Below are 16,559 nucleotides of genomic sequence, written 5' to 3' on the forward strand. Positions count from 1 at the left end.
CAGACCACCATCAAAAGATTTTGAGGAATTAAATTACTGAAAAGCAGAATTTTTGAGGGACTGGAATTATTTCCTGATTGTGATAATTTGGAGGTAATAATCTCTCAGGTCAAGTTTTTTCAATTATATGAGTGCTGGAGAGAAGGAGTGCTAAAACCTCAGCTCATGTGAGAACTCACATGAGTGGAACAGTGTCAGGAAGAAGTGCCCTTCTGAAGGAGTGTTTTCTCTGAATACCAGTGTAAAATATTTTTTGTGTATCTTCTGAGGGACAGAAGATATGGCTCCTCCCTCTTCATGCCCTTTGAATGCATAAAAGCTTTTCCTATTGATTGCATTGTGGAATTGATTCGTGGTTTTCCTCTGTTGTTTGTTGGGGTTTATTAAAAGTTCATGTCCATTTTTTTTTGTTTAACTTAGCAGAAACCAATGCTTGCTTGACTTTTATATTTGATTTGACATTTATTGCAGTTTGTGTTACTCAGCTTAAGATGAGTTGCTGTGATGGCCAACTACTTATAAAAAGTGTAACCTTTCATTTTTTCATCTTTGTTACTCAGAAAAACAGGGTTATATCTACAGATGAGGATAATGGATCAGGATTTCCATGCAGTAAGTATGCCTAAAATAAGCGGAAGTGTCTAGAACTAGAGAACTATGGCTAAAGGCAGAGATATTTGCAAAAATTATAATTTCAAACATTCAAATCACCTTTTTTTTTTAATAGTTACAAATTTGCCAATCTGAAAATTCACTGCACTGCTGACTAGCATACTTCTTAGTAAATTGATGTTTAAAGAAAGAAAATTTATTTAATGAGAGAAAAGGAATAGTTGTTTTTCTTCACCTAGAGCAAATATGCTAAACATGGCTGAGATTTATTACTGTACCTTATTGTTAAACAAAAGCCAAGTTTCGGGACATCCTCCCAGAGGTGGAAGTACAGTGGGAGCAAATCCTGAGTAAGTTGAATTGTGCCTTTCACAGATAAAGGCATTTTCAATACCACAACTTATGTCTTTCCAAAAGCCTGTAAAGAAATGGAATACAGATAATTGTTGTAAAGATTACAGAATACAGAAAAACTCTTGTGCAACCACTACAGCAAGTCAGGCTCAGATGGCATTCATAAAGCACAAAGGAAACACATTTACCCAAATACACTCCTCCTTCCTCTGCAGTATGCTGTTTTCCTAAAAGTGATGACACAATTTCAAACTTGAGCATGTTAAAATATAAAAAAATGTCAGTACTGTTGAACTACCTCTTTGTGGGGTAGCCTCAAATTTAAGTATGTACCAAACATTTTTGATTTTGTTTTTTTTTTTATATATATATATATATATATATATATATGCAAATATTTCTTGGTGCTATTTTACTCACCAAAATCTGACATTATCACACAATTTTCATCGTTATTTGCAAAATTGGGTTCATTTGGAGCCCAGGCAACGTAATTCACTGGGGTGTCATCCAGCCATCTGGAAGAAACAAGAGGACAGTGGCTGCCAGACAGACGTCTCAGCAATCAGTGACAAGGTGTGTTTGGGCGGAGGGATAAACAAGGCATTAGCAGTGACCAGAAGGCAAAGGTTCTGCATATCCTGGAGGGGACACAGCCACAGCACTGCTGCCTCTCATCTGTGTGGTACTGCCACTTTCAAGGCAGTGTGGACATCCCTCACATCCCAGACAGGTGTCATCCTGAAAGCCTTCTACAAACGGATTGTTAAAACAAGTTTCCTGCCAGAAATCTCAGAAAGTTGTTGGAGTAGATGCTGCTTGTGCTTCTTGCTTCCAGCTCACATAACTTGAACCACTTGGGATTAATTTGGTTTAGTCCTTACATATATATTTTATCAAAACCTCCTGGGCTTCCTCTGTAGCCATTGGAGATCTGGTCAGGGTAAATCTCACCCTTGGGCTGATGTCAAAAGTGGATCAGGTAAATAACATCTTAAAATTTCCTGCTTCTCCTCACTATTTATGCAGGGTTGCAATTCTCACGGTGTAAGGCAATAAGTGAGCTGTGTCTTAGCTATGAATTTTTATTGGGTTTGCTCTCCCAAATTTAGAAGGAAAATGTATTTCTCTGCTTAAATATAGAACAATATAACACTGGATCTGAGACATCGCCTGAAAACTATCCAGAAGTCAATTGCACAAAAGTTTTTAACTTGTAAAATGAAAGCACACAGAATTGCTGCCTGAGATGAAATTGCCATAATTTGTTGTCCATTACCAGTTTTCTTTTACTCACCTGAACCTCTGATCAAAGCTGACAACTAAGCCAATGAAATATGATTTTCCTCTGTGTTTTGTGTAAATCTAAAATAAAAGTAATTAACAGTTAAGCACTAAACTGTTCCTCAATGTCAAGCAAAAATCTGAAAGCCAATTCACCATGCCTGGGATTTTTTAATTTTTTTTTTTTAATTTGAGCCTCATGTGAGACTATTGTAGGCTCAGACTCAGGTTTCAAGCAGGCAACAGATAATATATGGAACATCTTGGAGTAAGGAACTCCCTGGACAGGAAAGTAATTATCACTGTGCTGAACACTACATATATTAGAAAAGATAATCTAGGCCTGAACTATCCTTTGCAGCACCTTTAATATTTGTATGCCATTTTCCTCTACCTATTAAAAACAAAAGTCATTTTTTACAGGTCCTGAACAAATCTGATGCTCTATAAATAAGTAATGCAAGACAAGCTTAGGACTCCAGCCTTGCTCAATATTTAGTATGTTCCCTGTGTTTTATCACCTGCTCTGTTTCAAAATTCAGCTATAATTAATGGGCTTTCTGCTTACATATTGCCATAGAAATCGTCTTTTGCTTTCTTTCTCAATGACAACAAGATCCGCAAAGTTCTTCTGACAAATTCTCCGTGCTTCTTCCATATGGACATGTTCTTTGCTGAAATAGTATTGCTTATTTTCATATATAATCCATCCATCATTGGTGAGCTGATAGTCTGAAATATAAAGAATCATATGTATCTTCCTATCTGGTCTTTACAACGTCTGAAAATTATACAGTAATCTTTGTGAAAGAGGAAAAACCTACCAAGTTTGTAGTTTGCTTCAGGTTTTACCAATGTACCTGTAAAATAGAAGATTGTCATAAGCAACATCCCAAATTAAAAAAAAAAATCAGAGATATTTGCTTTATGTAGTTTACATGCTCTGTAAAATAGAGAGGGAAAAAAACAAACCCACCAAGCAAACTATGAATTGGCTAATGCATTTTCAAGAATTTAGAGCACATACTGTCATATTAAATTGTGTATAATTTAGAAACATTTAGCTGTGAAAAATATGTACTTTACAGCAATGTATATCCAAAAGCACTGTGTCACAAAATCCAAGATTCACATTAAATTTATGGTAGATTAAGCAAACATTACTTTGAAAATTTATTTTAGCATTTTCACTTGACACTCTGTGATCAATTTTTTTTTATATTCTTGGGACTAGAGACAAACAACATAATCCTATATAGTAAATTCTAAAGCTTATCTACATAGCAGTAGACTATCCACAAGTAATGAAAATTTAATGTTGGTTTATTGCTAATGTCAGGTGTAACTTCCAGTGTGTCAACAAATTCTTCCTTTCCTGATAACTTGGCTTTTACTAGGACAGTCTGTTTTTAAGAATCCTGGAGAGCCAATAGATATCAAACTCAAGTTTCTGATTACAGGTTGAACCAGGAGGAAGCAAATTAGCTGTTGGTATTCCCAAAGCCAGCTACAGCCTCTCAAAGGAAGTTCTGCTTTCATATGAATGCCTGTTATTTTGTACTACTAATTCTCTTAGCTTGCTCCATTTCTACTGTGGTTTGATGGAGAGAAACACAGTATTATAGAAATGACAGAAATAGTTTGATGCGAAATAAACAAAAAACAAACAAAAAAATGAAAAATCAAGTTAAATTATTTTGGGATCATTTAAAAATTTAAGTTTTTAGTGAACAATAGAGCTAAAATTATTTCAATGTCTTCATTATTAATTTATATACTTCTGGTCATTTTGATTTTACTGTTTAATCCTAACATAACTGTAACATTCATTATTTTCAGAAAGCTGGAATATCTTTTGTAAACATGAATCTTAAGGGAACATGAGGGAGTTCACATCTGAGCACGTCTTCTCTCATGTTGATCATCATGTAATGTAGATTCACAATTACAAGATTAATTTCTTGATTTTTTTCTTGCTTTTGAAAGGTCACCTAGGTTCAAGATAAACTGATCAGAGTCTTTGTCTCGTAGTTTCTGGGCTCCTCCTGAGTAATCTCACCAAGAGCAGAGAGACACATCCATACAAAGCTGCATGCTCAGTGTGCCAGAAAGGGCTGCACAGGATGTGCTGCTTTGAGCTGGTATGCAGAAATCAGGGCTTGGATGGTGCATTTGTGTGACTAATTTACCAAAAGGGAATTGATTCTTCCTTTTTGGTTAAGCAATTTTTCAGTGTTACCATGGTGCCTTATTCACCCTTCAAGGGTTTTGTTGGTAGAGTCATCAAATATTACATGCACTCTGTGTTTTTATATAACTGCTTATCCCTTCCCCTTCCTATTGTGCCTCTTAGTAGTTCCCTGTGTGCATCCAACTTTCTTTTCATTTCAAGAAGGTTTTAAAAATCTCCTTCTCCATGAAAATGTGTACAAATACTCAGTTTACAACCAGGAAGCAGGGATGTAGAAATAGGATTGAGAAAGCAAAGCAAGTTCTTTCATTATCAGCCATCACTCTTCAGCCCAAGCAGACCAAATTTCCACGTCCTGCTGTTGGGCACCCCAGCATCTGTCAGGTCCATTTTGTGAGCCTGACACCAGGTGTGGGAGTTTTGGCACTGGGGCCCTGCTTTCCAGGCAAAGCTGGTGGATGCAGGAGTACATCAAGGTTACACCAGTCTCCACTTTTGATCAGATTGGGTTTTCAGAGTTGCTGGTTCCTACAACAATTGATCCCTCTCTTGGTTCCCATTAGTTGTTTCACAGTGGGAAGCAAAGCTTTTTTCACTTTTGTAGAAAGAGCTGTAGTGTTCTGCATCTACAGCTATCCTGGGTAAGCCTGAAGTAGATAGGAATAGAAGGAATAGATAACAGGAGAGTGGATAAGTACCTTTGCTTCAAAAATTTATTCAACCCACGGCAGAAAGAGATAAAACTAGAGATGAAGTAATAGGAATACTCTAACTTCCTGCATCCAAGGACAAGAGAAATATTTCAATTCATTCCACATACTTTATGTGTTGCCTTCACTGCAACTGGTTTTAAAATGAACAATTCCCAGTGTCTTTCTTCCTTTCAATTTGTTTAAAACCATACAACTTGCTTTTAAAGCTTGGGTTTATTGCTCCAATTAAACGGGGAAGTAACAATACCTTTTTTTGTTTCACAAATCCAATTAAGTAAATGTTCACAGCGCAAGTCGTTCCAGCGCATTTGGGGTGATCTATTAAACATAACACAATGTTCAAGTTCTTCATAGTTGTTGGGTTCATTTTCCTCCCAGTTCTCATAAGTTACCTGTGTTAGAAATACATATCAATTACTGTGTCATTCGAGCTGAATAGAAGAAATTGAGATTGCCATTGTGACACAATTTCAGTATCTCATCATCTCAAGTTCCTTTTTTATGGGATCAGTGGGAGTTCAAACAGACCTGAGAGGGCTGTGAAGGTCATGATGGTCAGATTACTTTCCCCACCACTCCCTGAAGAAGGTGCAGAGACGACATGGTACAGAAAACCATGTGTTTGATGAAAGAACAACTGATGGACAGAGAGAGTCATATTTATCTTGTTTTACAAAATTGGCAACTGGACTTCCCTGTACTGCCAAACAGCAGTGCCCATTTTGGGAGGCTGTGAAGGTCTAAGGGCACAGACTGTCTAAGGTGGGATACAACATGGTACCAGGGATGAAACACTGGCAATGTTAAGACAGTGCACTGCAGCTATTCAGCATATATTCTAAAGCATATATTTTCTAAAAGACAGAAAGTCAATTAATATCCAGCAAATAAAAACTCACAGGGGAGCCATCAATCCAGGCAAATCCTTCATCAGGATTTAAGAGAAACAAACCAATCCAGAAAGCCTGAGTGTTCAGTCCTTTATCCCTAAAATAATTCATACAATATAGATATATAAGCATAGAAAGAGAGATATAAATCCTGAAAAGCACAAAAATACCCTGCTTTCTGCTTTCTGTCACACCTGAACTGGGAGCTGTGGCCCAAAGCCAAGCTCACTCCCTGCACTCTGTCAGGGAGTTGATAGTGCTCTGTTGGGCTAAGGCTTCTCATATTTAAAAATAAATTAATGTGATGTGGCCCAGAGCCAGCTCAGGCTCCCCTCCCTGTGGATGCAGCACAGCTCTTGGTTGTAGTACAAGTTCAAAGGCAGAGGCTTTAGCAAAAGTAAAGCATAAATATATGTTTATTTAACTAATAAAAATAGTAAGAATTGATTTTCAACTGTTTTCATTTGCTTCTTAGCACTTCTTAAGTAGTTTAGTTAATATTTCATGCTATTTATCTCATTGTGCCTATGGACCAAATAAAATTACTATTTCAGTCACTGCATAAGGCAAAGATTTCCTTCCACAAATACTTTATGCTCTAAACAAACAGAATCAACAGACAAATAAAACCACATTCAGGTGATCACAATACTGAAATATATTTAAAATTAAGGAGGGTGAGATCACAAAAACCCCTCAATAAGAAAGTTTTAAATCTGTTTCAGAAAGTAAACCTCTATTCTGCATTATGTGAAACAGTTTTGGTTAAAGAGCTGGATATTATGTGTCATTAACATGTCTTGACATCATGGAATACAATCAGAATATTGGTCTAATTTGAGGGGAAAATAAAGTCACAGTTTATACATCATGAGCAAGACATAGCATCATCTACAATGCTACCAAAGGTTAAATAAAATTAATTACTTTTTGATTTCAGGATTTTTCAGTTTACAGTCAGAAAAATTTCACTTTAAGTCCTTGAATTTTGGTTTAAGTTACACAGTAACTCGAGGGATTTTTTGAATGGGCTGGTTAAAGAAGAATTGCAGACAGTTACAAAATGCCATTTAGAGCTGAATATTTTATTTTCTCCCTTTAGGGAGGGGGACTAACATGTAAGAAATTTATAAGATCTGGAAAATAGCCTTGCTAAAACCTGTGATGAAAATTACCAAAATATTAAGCTTCTTTGAAATAATTAAGTTTGGGGGTTTTTTTAAAGCAATGTTACAGGATGCTATTTCTGGAAGAAAATTTTGTATCAATGTAATTTAAATTTGGTTGTTTTTATTCATTCACTTGTTCAGCTCCAGGTATGTTTTAAGTAATTTTTATTTACCATAGCAGGAACATGAAAAGGAATTTTTATGCAAGTACTCACGAAGCTAATTGCCATAATAAAATTTGATCTTCTTTTGTATTGATTGTGACCAGATTTCCACCTATTTCTCTACAGAATTCTTCAGCTTCAAACCAAGACTTCTTTTGGTTTCCCTCTCTCACAAAAAACTGATGAGAACAAAAGGTAGAAATAAATTAGTAAATTTGTAAAGCTTATAAAATATATGTAATTAAAATCAGCATCATTTTAGCAACACTCTAATCTTGAGTGAGACAACATGACACCTGTCCAAGCCTCTAATATTAAGCATTAAAAATGTGATGAGTAAATATTTTTTTCTTAGCATCATCTATTTTAAAATAAGGCAAAAGTAGTAGAGGCATCTGAGAAGAACAAAAGGTATCAGAATGTGCAGAGAAGAAAAAAATCTTATCTGTAACTTAACTGAAACTTCTCCACTGAAAGATTAAAAAAAAGATGGAAAACTCAACCATGGCATTTCACAGTAGAAAGCAGGAGATTTTTGAGAAAAGGAAGGGGAAGGGTAAGTCAGTGAGTTGGACTAGAAAAAGCAGAATGGATGCAGAAAGCTGTTTGGCCAAGTGTGGACCCCGGCTGAGGAAAAGGTTTTTGTATTGAGGTGCAAGCATACAGATACAAAATACACTTTCTGCCATGAAGAACATACATTCTTGGACTAAGGATATGTTCAACAGGACTGAATGCTTGACATTTGATGGAAATGATAATTAACAATTTGGTAAATGGCAGAATCAATATAATGATAATTACATGTGACATAGAAGCTCAGACCCTTGTAAATACAGGAATAAAATCAGCTCTGATCTCTTAGCAGGTAAAGAATCTCAGGAAAGAAAGTGAGAGCAGGCTTATATAAAGACATGGAAGAACAATGTTGGAGATTTATTTACTTGATCTATATTGCCTTTTCTTTCCTTTTTTTCCTTTGCAAAAAGGAGAGCTTTTAAAGGCATTTCTAGCTAAACAGGAGAATGCTCAAAGGTTTTACTTGCTGAAGAGTCACCAGCTAAACCCAAATTCAAGAGTATTGCTATGAGTATGATGCTGTGTGAGAAAAGGCTGTCAGAGGGGCACGTTGTCTCTCACAAACATTGCCTTATGCAAACGACACTGCCAGCTCTTGAGATGTAATACTGCTTTTTTCTGAAGTACCAAACTCCTGGAAGCAAATAAATCAGGTAAGGTTCTCACCTGGCATTTAGATAAAGGAAAGGATATTTCTAGCACTCTGTGCTCATCGTTTTCCATTGTTGGCTTCCGTTACATTTGATGGATTTTTCTCCCATGCTTTTTTGCCTTGCATACCAAAGAGAAGACCATTCCCAAATAATGTCCCAGCATCATGGTGACCAGGGCATTGTCCCCTGGCCTGGCCCGTGCTGAGGCTCCCAGTGAGGGTGCACACACACTTACTTTGAGGCACGAGTCTGTCCGGGAGGCTCTGTCCCAGCCTTCGGCACACGTGGCCACAGGGACCTGTCCTGGAGGAGCAGGAGGTGGCACTCCTGCTGCCCGCTGTTTGCAAAGGTAATTTGATGTCTTCTCACAACTAACAACATCCCATAATCCAGCAGCAACTCCAGTTCCCATGACAACACAGCCTTGCTCTTTCCCTTTTTGATGTGGAAAAGAAATGAGTAAAACCAAAGCCTTAATTACTGTCTAAGGGATGAGACCTTTGCTTTTATTCATTGAAGATTATGAAAAGAAAGATGCAGATTATGCAGATTAAAAAGTATCCTAGATATAAAACTATTTTTAATAGCACCTGTCAGAGGCCAGATATGGGCCAATGAATCCCACAGACACAGGTTTACCAGGATCAGAGGTTTGCCGCTTCAGAAAAAAAATCTTCCTTATCTTACCTCCCCAGGGAAATCACAGGGAAAATTACTCTTGATTATATTTACATAGGTAATAGATGACCTGACAAGTACTTTGGAGCTCTCAATAGCCTGGTAACTCAATTGCAAGAAGAGTGATATCAAGTACAACAGGTTTGTTTTAAGGCATTACTAGCTGTGTGAAGGTAAGAGCTCACAGGCAGCTGCTAAGTTGTATTGATGAAATGCCAAACAGCTGCATGTTCACTCCTCATTTCTCACATACGCACATTGTGGGGCAAAAAACTGTCCAGAATAATTTTTCTAAAGCTGATGAGTTGTTAACTGGTGTTAAAAATGGTTTTTAAAAAATGATACATGGACCTTGTTAATTCCTGCACAATGCTGCCTATCAAAATCTGTCTCTGCACACCGTGGCAGGAGGCTGACTTAGACCAACACCTGTAGTTCAGCTGTGACAGTGCTGGTGTCAGGCACAGGTCTGATGGTGTTGGCCACCTACAGCTACAGGCACAAAACATAGTGCCCACTCTAATTTCTAACCAAGGGAGTGAAAGCACAAACCTGTGTGAGTTGTAGCAGCAGGAGTTGAGCCCATGCCGAGCTTACCTGGCATTGCTGTGTTCCAGTGTGTGAAATGAGGAGTTTCTCCATTGGTCCACTTGAAAATCCCTCGTTCTTCTGTGTCAGAGAGACCAATCCAGAAAGATTTTTCAGACCTCAGCCCCGTCAGACTGATCAGGAAGGTTTGCTCATTTCTGCAGTGGGAAACAGTGCTCATTCACCAGCTGTTAGTGTGCAATGTTAATCTAAGTGATACAAACAGAGGGGTGTTAACATGACCCCAAAACCAACAGCTCCTCAGTGAAATTCAGAAAAAACCCTGGTAGTGTTTAAACTGCAGTCAAAGAATTTTAAGAGGGACAATTTTCTCCTTACAGCTGAATGCATCTGAAACATCACAAATTGCTGCTCTCATGGGCTTCTAGTTCTATTTTACTCTTTTCACTCTTTCCATATCTTTCAGATACCTCAAAGAGACAACCAAGACAGGACCAAGCTGTCAGCTTTGCTACCTACCACCTCTGAAGGCAGTGATGCTCTTCAGGGGCCATGGAGCCCCTGAAGCCTGACAAGGATGTAGGTAGATTAGAGATGATCCATTCTGTCATTGGGAGAGGGCAGGTTCTGGAGAAGATTTCCTGCATTCATTCAGAATTTGGCTTAGAGGGTAGTTTAGAAAAATATTTTTATTAAAGCTTTCCTATCATAACAAGAGACAACCTGTCAAATAGTACATGAGAATTATAGTACCTACTTTCCAACAGAAAAAAATCCCAGCAAACAAAAAAACCTCAAAAAACCCAAGCAAACAATCAAAAAGAAGACCAGAAAGCCCACTAAAGCCATAAGTTGCTTTAATTATGAATTGAAAGATAAGAGGAAACTGTTTAACTCAAAAAGCCCCCAAATTTGAAAATTGCTATAATAGATTAAGTAGATAACCCTACAACATTGAGGTGTTTGTTTTGGGTTCATTTTTCCTGCATGGATAATCTTTTCATGCCTTGCTACAATAAAAATTTTTAAAAAGTGCTGATAAAACACTTTTATGGGTTCAAAAAATGTAACAGTTTTGCAAGTTTCTCCATTAAAGGCATTGATTTTTTAAAAAGTTATTTTCCCACCTGCTTTCCACTGTAGCTAGATAAGCTTTGTTGTGTTCACATGTCTTATTTGCTTCTGAGAATGTCAAAAGTCCGGAACCCACCAAGTAACAGTGAAAACCATATCTTTTCCAACCCTGTGACAAATATAAGATTTTTAATATGCAATTAAAAGAGACTTCAATGTAGAAATTTCTCTGCTCTTGTGTGTATAAATATTCAATGCTCAATTTGTTGCAGCTGACTTTAAAACTAAGATGAGACTGGACTGATCTGTTAATAAATAAAATCTATTTTTTTATTCTGCTCACTCCTACAGGAGACCTTTCTGCTTAAGGGATGACATTAAGATTTTAGGTTTCATCTCTTTTATGCATACATGACTTTTCAAAGAAAACTGTGTCTGTGCTATTTACTGTGGCTTTCTAGTGCTCTGTAAGGTTGAGATTATGCAAACTGAGTCTATAAGGAGCTTGTGATTCATTCAGGGGGACCTGCAGCTCCAGCTTTCCAGAGCTGCACAGTCAGACATAATGTAATACCAAAATATTGCAATACAGAAATGAATTCAAGCTCAATTCAAAACCAGCACAGATCCCCAAAGTTGTCCCTGCCACTCCCAAGTACAAGAAGTGAGGAGATTTTCTGGGCCAAGAGGAATCCAGACAGTGCCTGTTTTCAGGGGGAATGGAAAGGAGGGATATCAGTAGAACAGCCCTGCTTCTTCCTGCTCTTACAGAGATCTCTGCTGACCAATACAGACACAAGGATTTTCTGAACCTCGGGGTGGCTCTGGGGGTGGAGGGCAAGGCAGTATTCATGTGCATGTAAATGAAACTCAACTTGAAAATTTTCAGATAAAAATGGAAAATGCAAATATATTAGTAAACTGCTACCAGGAAGAGACCAGGTTGCCCCAACAGTAGGTTTTCTATAATGTACAAAGACAGTATCCAAAAGAAGCAAGAACCAGTAAATTAATTCCTGTATATTTCTTCAAAGATTATTTTTTATGAGAGTACATTTACTTTCTGGCAGCCTGGGTCCTCAATTGTCTTTTTTTCAGAGGATTTTGATGAAGGCTTCTTTTTACAGATGTAACCAAGTTGCTTATTACAAACATCAGTTGCCCAGTATCCATCCTAGAATAGCAGGGAGGAGGAACAAAAGTCAAGAAAGAGCACATATAAGCACAACTAGTGTTTTTTCTCTTTTTTCACAAGGCCAACTGGAGAGTTATTAGAAGATTAGACACATCTGTAAGTACTAGTTTAAGAACCATTTAATACTCTTTTGATGTAAAAGAGGGAAATTAACATTTTGAAGTCTCAACATTGCTTCTTATCATAACTTTTAAGTGAAAGGGTTTGTAAAGATCCATCTCATCGGGGGCTGATGGGATTTGCTTTTGGAGAAGGATTAATTCACTACACTGCTGGAAAAAAGATGAATCAAACAAAACTAATGCACATCTGATAGGGTTGCAATAAGCCTAGCTATTTTATCCATCAACGAATCTGAATGTGACTGACTACTTTAAAAAAATATAACCTATTTAAGAAGAACTTTCCCCTCATCCCTCCCATAAAATCTGGTTTTGGATCAATTCCTTTGGTGCCTAATGCTGGCAAACATTAGAGTTATTCTATGACATAAAAGTTCTCTCAGTAACAGCATGCATTTCAAAATTCATTACACTCTTTGTATGTGCATACATGTGCATGCACATGCAGGTAAATGTATCAAACAATCATGTCTTGCAAGAAAATAAAGTTTGTGAGTCAAGCAGTCAAAAATACTATAGAATTTTTCGTTAGTTTCTTGGTAAGTAGATGACAGCTAAGAAACTTGTCCAAGTGCCAAGCCTCTGTGCCTCGAAGCCAAGTCTTGGTGACATGACACTGAGGGACAAAATTGTCTGTCTGATTGAAACAGGAGGTATGCAAATAGCACCTATGGTACCCACATAGGGTATTAACTAGTTCATCCCTATTCCTCTGTCAGAGCTTAAACTTTTTCTTTGCTGAAATCAAGGGAAAGAATTTAATGTAAAATTTCTGGATCAGAATTTTCATCAGACAAGGAATTTCACAAGGACGTGCTAGGAAAATGCTTCCTCTCCTTCTGATGTCTCCTGACCTCTGAACTTGTCTTCTGGTTGATACCAAACTTTGGAGCAAAACTCTTTCAAGCTAATATAACGAATGATGCCTGAATAAATACTTAAGTGAGTGATTTTGGGTGGATGCAGCTATTAAATTGCATTGCTGTAAGATGAGTGCACGTTGTACCTGTCCCTTCATAGTGACACAGTCCTCCAGCCCGTTCGGGTAGGTGGGATGGCTGCGCTGCCATGCAGTGAATGTCACAGGAGTCCCGTCACTCCACTCAAAGTAGAAGTGAGCCTTCAGGTCATTCAGACCCAGCCACAGCTCTTCTGTTGGCTCTGGAGCACGACAGGAAAGAGGTTTGGTTACTGTCCACTGCACAGAACCAGCAGGGACGGATAAGTTTGGCATGTGGCACACAAGAGGTGGTCTCTGTGCTTTTATAAAAATGCTGCTTCCTCTCAGACCTCTATAAGAGATGTGTTGTGGAAAAAACATCAGATTCCATTCAGAAAAGTTGTTTTTAATGAACATAAGGCTCTTTACAGCTGGCAGAAGATTTTTTCAACTTTCTGTGATTCAGAGCAACAAAATGGTCCTGAGCATGAAGATGTTGAATGGCTGTGGGTGTCCCACCTCTCAGGAGATCGTACTGAGTCCAAGCTGTGAAGACACCTGCAAGTACATTACAGGACTTGTGTTGGCACATCCAGGTGTGTTCACCATGGCCAGCATCTGCAGTGTCAGGACTGATCCAAGGAGTATCACAAGTGAAAAGATACTGTTTTATTACAAGGATATATAGCGAGAGGTTAGCATCAGCAAGAGGTTTGAATCTCAGCAAGAAGATTATCCTCTAGTTTTGTAGCTCAGTTCTGAAATCTTGTACATAGAAGACAGGTGCCAAAAGTTCAGTCATTAGAGATCTTTATGTGTCTCTGTAAATAATACCTTTTTTCTGTTTTCTTCTCCTCCTTTATAATGCTTTACAATGTGGATTATTTCTTGATAAACATAGATGTAGTTCTGTATTTATGCAACAGCAACAACATAAAAGAGCATGGTAAGTTTGATTCAGTCTTTAACTTGTGATATTTCAGAGAAAGCATTAATATTTAATATGTTCCGTTTTTATGTCATAGATGGAGAAATGCAATACAGGCCTACATATATACTCACTGTAACCAAGCTGTGACACTAGAAAGCTGTATTCAGCGATGTTGTGGATGCTTGCCAAATCTCCATCTTGCTTTCTACATGAAGACAGAGCATCTTCCCATGTTTTGGGGTCCCGGTGAATGTTGTAGCAGTGACCTGCATATGGCCACCAGCCATCTGTGCACTGGACAGGCCTCAATTCTCCTAAAATCAAAACACATTTTTTTTCAGAACAAGAACAAGAGGAAAATAAAGGACACTAGAATGAGCTCTCTTGAGTACTCTTTACAAAAATGGGACCATATGAGTAAACATAAAGCTGTAGTGGGCAATGCAAATTACATTCAAATTTAAAGTAAATATCATTAAGGCACAGCATGCTAAATATGTAAATAGAATGAAGTCTCCTTAAGCAAAGAACTACTGGAAAATGCTCACATTGTGTCAGAAATGCAATTTGAAATAATGATCTGTGAGGAAAGAGAGACCAAAGCAGACATCAGCTTTGTCCTCTCTTTGTGCCCCAGAGCCACTCAGTCTCCTGCTGCCTGCAGTGACTCATATTGGGCTATGCCTGCTGGTCTATGGTTTTTCAAAAACAAACATATTTTTCAAGTATGGAAAAGCATGAAGCAGTTCCTTGCTAACTGCAGGTCAGTAAACCTTGTAAATGAGTGGAGACTTTGTGTATCCTCTAAACGGCTTTTTATAACTTAAATTCTTAAAAATGTACTTCAATCTTGCTTTAAAAATTGAATCCTGCATTTCTTTTTAAGGTTAATAATGGAATAAAGAATCTCTGAAATTACTTCTGTAATTTCTTTAGTAAAACTCATTCTTTAAAAGTATATTTTATAACATTCCCAGGTGACAGTCTCCAGTGGACTCCTCTCGAATGGGGCATGTTCCCAGCTGTGCTGGTGCAATGGGTCTGGGTCAGTGTTGTTGCTGCTCCTGCTCTGCTCATATGAAACCAAAGCATTGCAAACTGCGGACATCAGACAGAAGAGGACATTTTTCATCAATATAAGAGTAACTGCGGTTATTCATTTGGAGCAAATGAGAATAATATTTCTACCATGTTTAGGCAAATTTGCCTTTTGGCACAGGTTACCATGATGGAACATCTACAATCTGTATTGCAAGAATGAATGATAGAGTGATGGAACAAGATAATAATATTGTCCTATGAATGTTTAATACACAAAGGGAGAAAAAAGGCAGCATATAAAAGTCTGTGTGTTGTGTACTGCTGTGTTTTTCAAAGGTTTCTAACATCTTCATTGAAAAATAATGTTGCATACACGTTTCTTCTTCTTAGAAGTCATAAAAACCTTTCTTTCTATTTGACTAACCTACCTTTGGGCATAATGTCAGGCTTTGAACTGAAGGGTCCCTTTTTACAAATGTAGCCTAGTCTCTGGTTGCATGCTTGGTTTTCCCATTTAGCATTCTTTGCGGGATTCAAAACTCCACAGATTTTCCCAGGGAGCAGGAAAGGACTTCCTTTTAGTAAGAGAGAAAATAGAATCTCACAGCAATAAATTAATAAAAAATATTAACATAAACATCATATTACCAGTGGAAACATCTGCTTTTTATGATTCCTTGAACCACTAATAGGAAGAAGCCCTTTCCTTCAGGATATCTGCCTTGAAGTTTACAGGATGCTACCTATAGTTGATACAGAGAGTGAAATAATGACCCTCCACTGCCTTTCTTATCAGGATAGTATTGGAAAATGTATATTTCTTTTCCTGACTCTCTAGTTCTTACAAGAAGAACTGCTGAAACTGGACCTTTATCTTGTGTCACAAACTTCCAAACTTTAGAATATTAAGTTTTATTATTCTTCCAGTATATTTCAAGAGTTTCACAGTTCTGCTTTCCTATGAATTAACTTTTTTCTTTTCTGTTGCAGTGTGTACAAACCTCTGTAGGCAGCAAAGGAAATTTCCTGATACGTCTTTTGAAAACTTAGAGGAGAGTTTAATTTTTCCTTCAACACCTTGCAACTTTTCCAAATCAGGAGACAGCTTGGAATACTCATGGCACAAAGCAAACATGGAACCAAAAAATCCCAAGAAGCAAAGAGAAAAACTTTGAGAAGTATGAGAAACTCTACACACTCACCCTATGGCTCCTTAAGCTTCTCAATAATGTTTAGAATTTCTCCAAACAATGTAGTGCCATTATTTGCTAAATATTTTGCTGCCTTTGGAAGATTTGACTTATATTCACACTTGTGGACAACATTTATAGAAAACTCTGGTCTTTGATGTTTAGGGTTATGTATCACTCCAAGTGACACTCTGCTTTCATAAACAAGCTCTCTGTTTAGATAAGAGAAT

General features: G+C 37.5%; 1 protein-coding gene across 2 annotated transcripts in view; it reads right to left on the reverse strand.

Annotated features, from left to right (window-relative positions):
• LOC106861298 (macrophage mannose receptor 1-like) overlaps positions 1-16,559 on the reverse strand; it is a 33,195-nt gene that overhangs the window by 12,553 nt on the left and 4,083 nt on the right. For both annotated transcript variants that reach the window (XM_014889593.2, XM_088161031.1), the window contains exons 5-19: positions 15,568-15,714; positions 14,230-14,412; positions 13,234-13,388; positions 11,971-12,084; positions 10,964-11,079; positions 9,885-10,033; positions 8,845-9,044; positions 7,429-7,556; positions 6,054-6,141; positions 5,402-5,546; positions 3,075-3,110; positions 2,819-2,982; positions 2,264-2,331; positions 1,387-1,484; positions 891-1,030 (exon numbers count right to left, since the gene is read on the reverse strand). In XM_014889593.2, the coding sequence (XP_014745079.2) occupies positions 891-1,030; positions 1,387-1,484; positions 2,264-2,331; positions 2,819-2,982; positions 3,075-3,110; positions 5,402-5,546; positions 6,054-6,141; positions 7,429-7,556; positions 8,845-9,044; positions 9,885-10,033; positions 10,964-11,079; positions 11,971-12,084; positions 13,234-13,388; positions 14,230-14,412; positions 15,568-15,714 (1,931 nt within the window). The remainder of the gene's footprint in view (positions 1-890; positions 1,031-1,386; positions 1,485-2,263; positions 2,332-2,818; positions 2,983-3,074; positions 3,111-5,401; positions 5,547-6,053; positions 6,142-7,428; positions 7,557-8,844; positions 9,045-9,884; positions 10,034-10,963; positions 11,080-11,970; positions 12,085-13,233; positions 13,389-14,229; positions 14,413-15,567; positions 15,715-16,559) is intronic.

This window comes from Sturnus vulgaris, chromosome 1 (genome assembly GCF_052056855.1).
Source record: "Sturnus vulgaris isolate bStuVul1 chromosome 1, bStuVul1.hap1, whole genome shotgun sequence".
In the NCBI taxonomy this organism is placed as follows: domain Eukaryota; kingdom Metazoa; phylum Chordata; class Aves; order Passeriformes; family Sturnidae; genus Sturnus; species Sturnus vulgaris.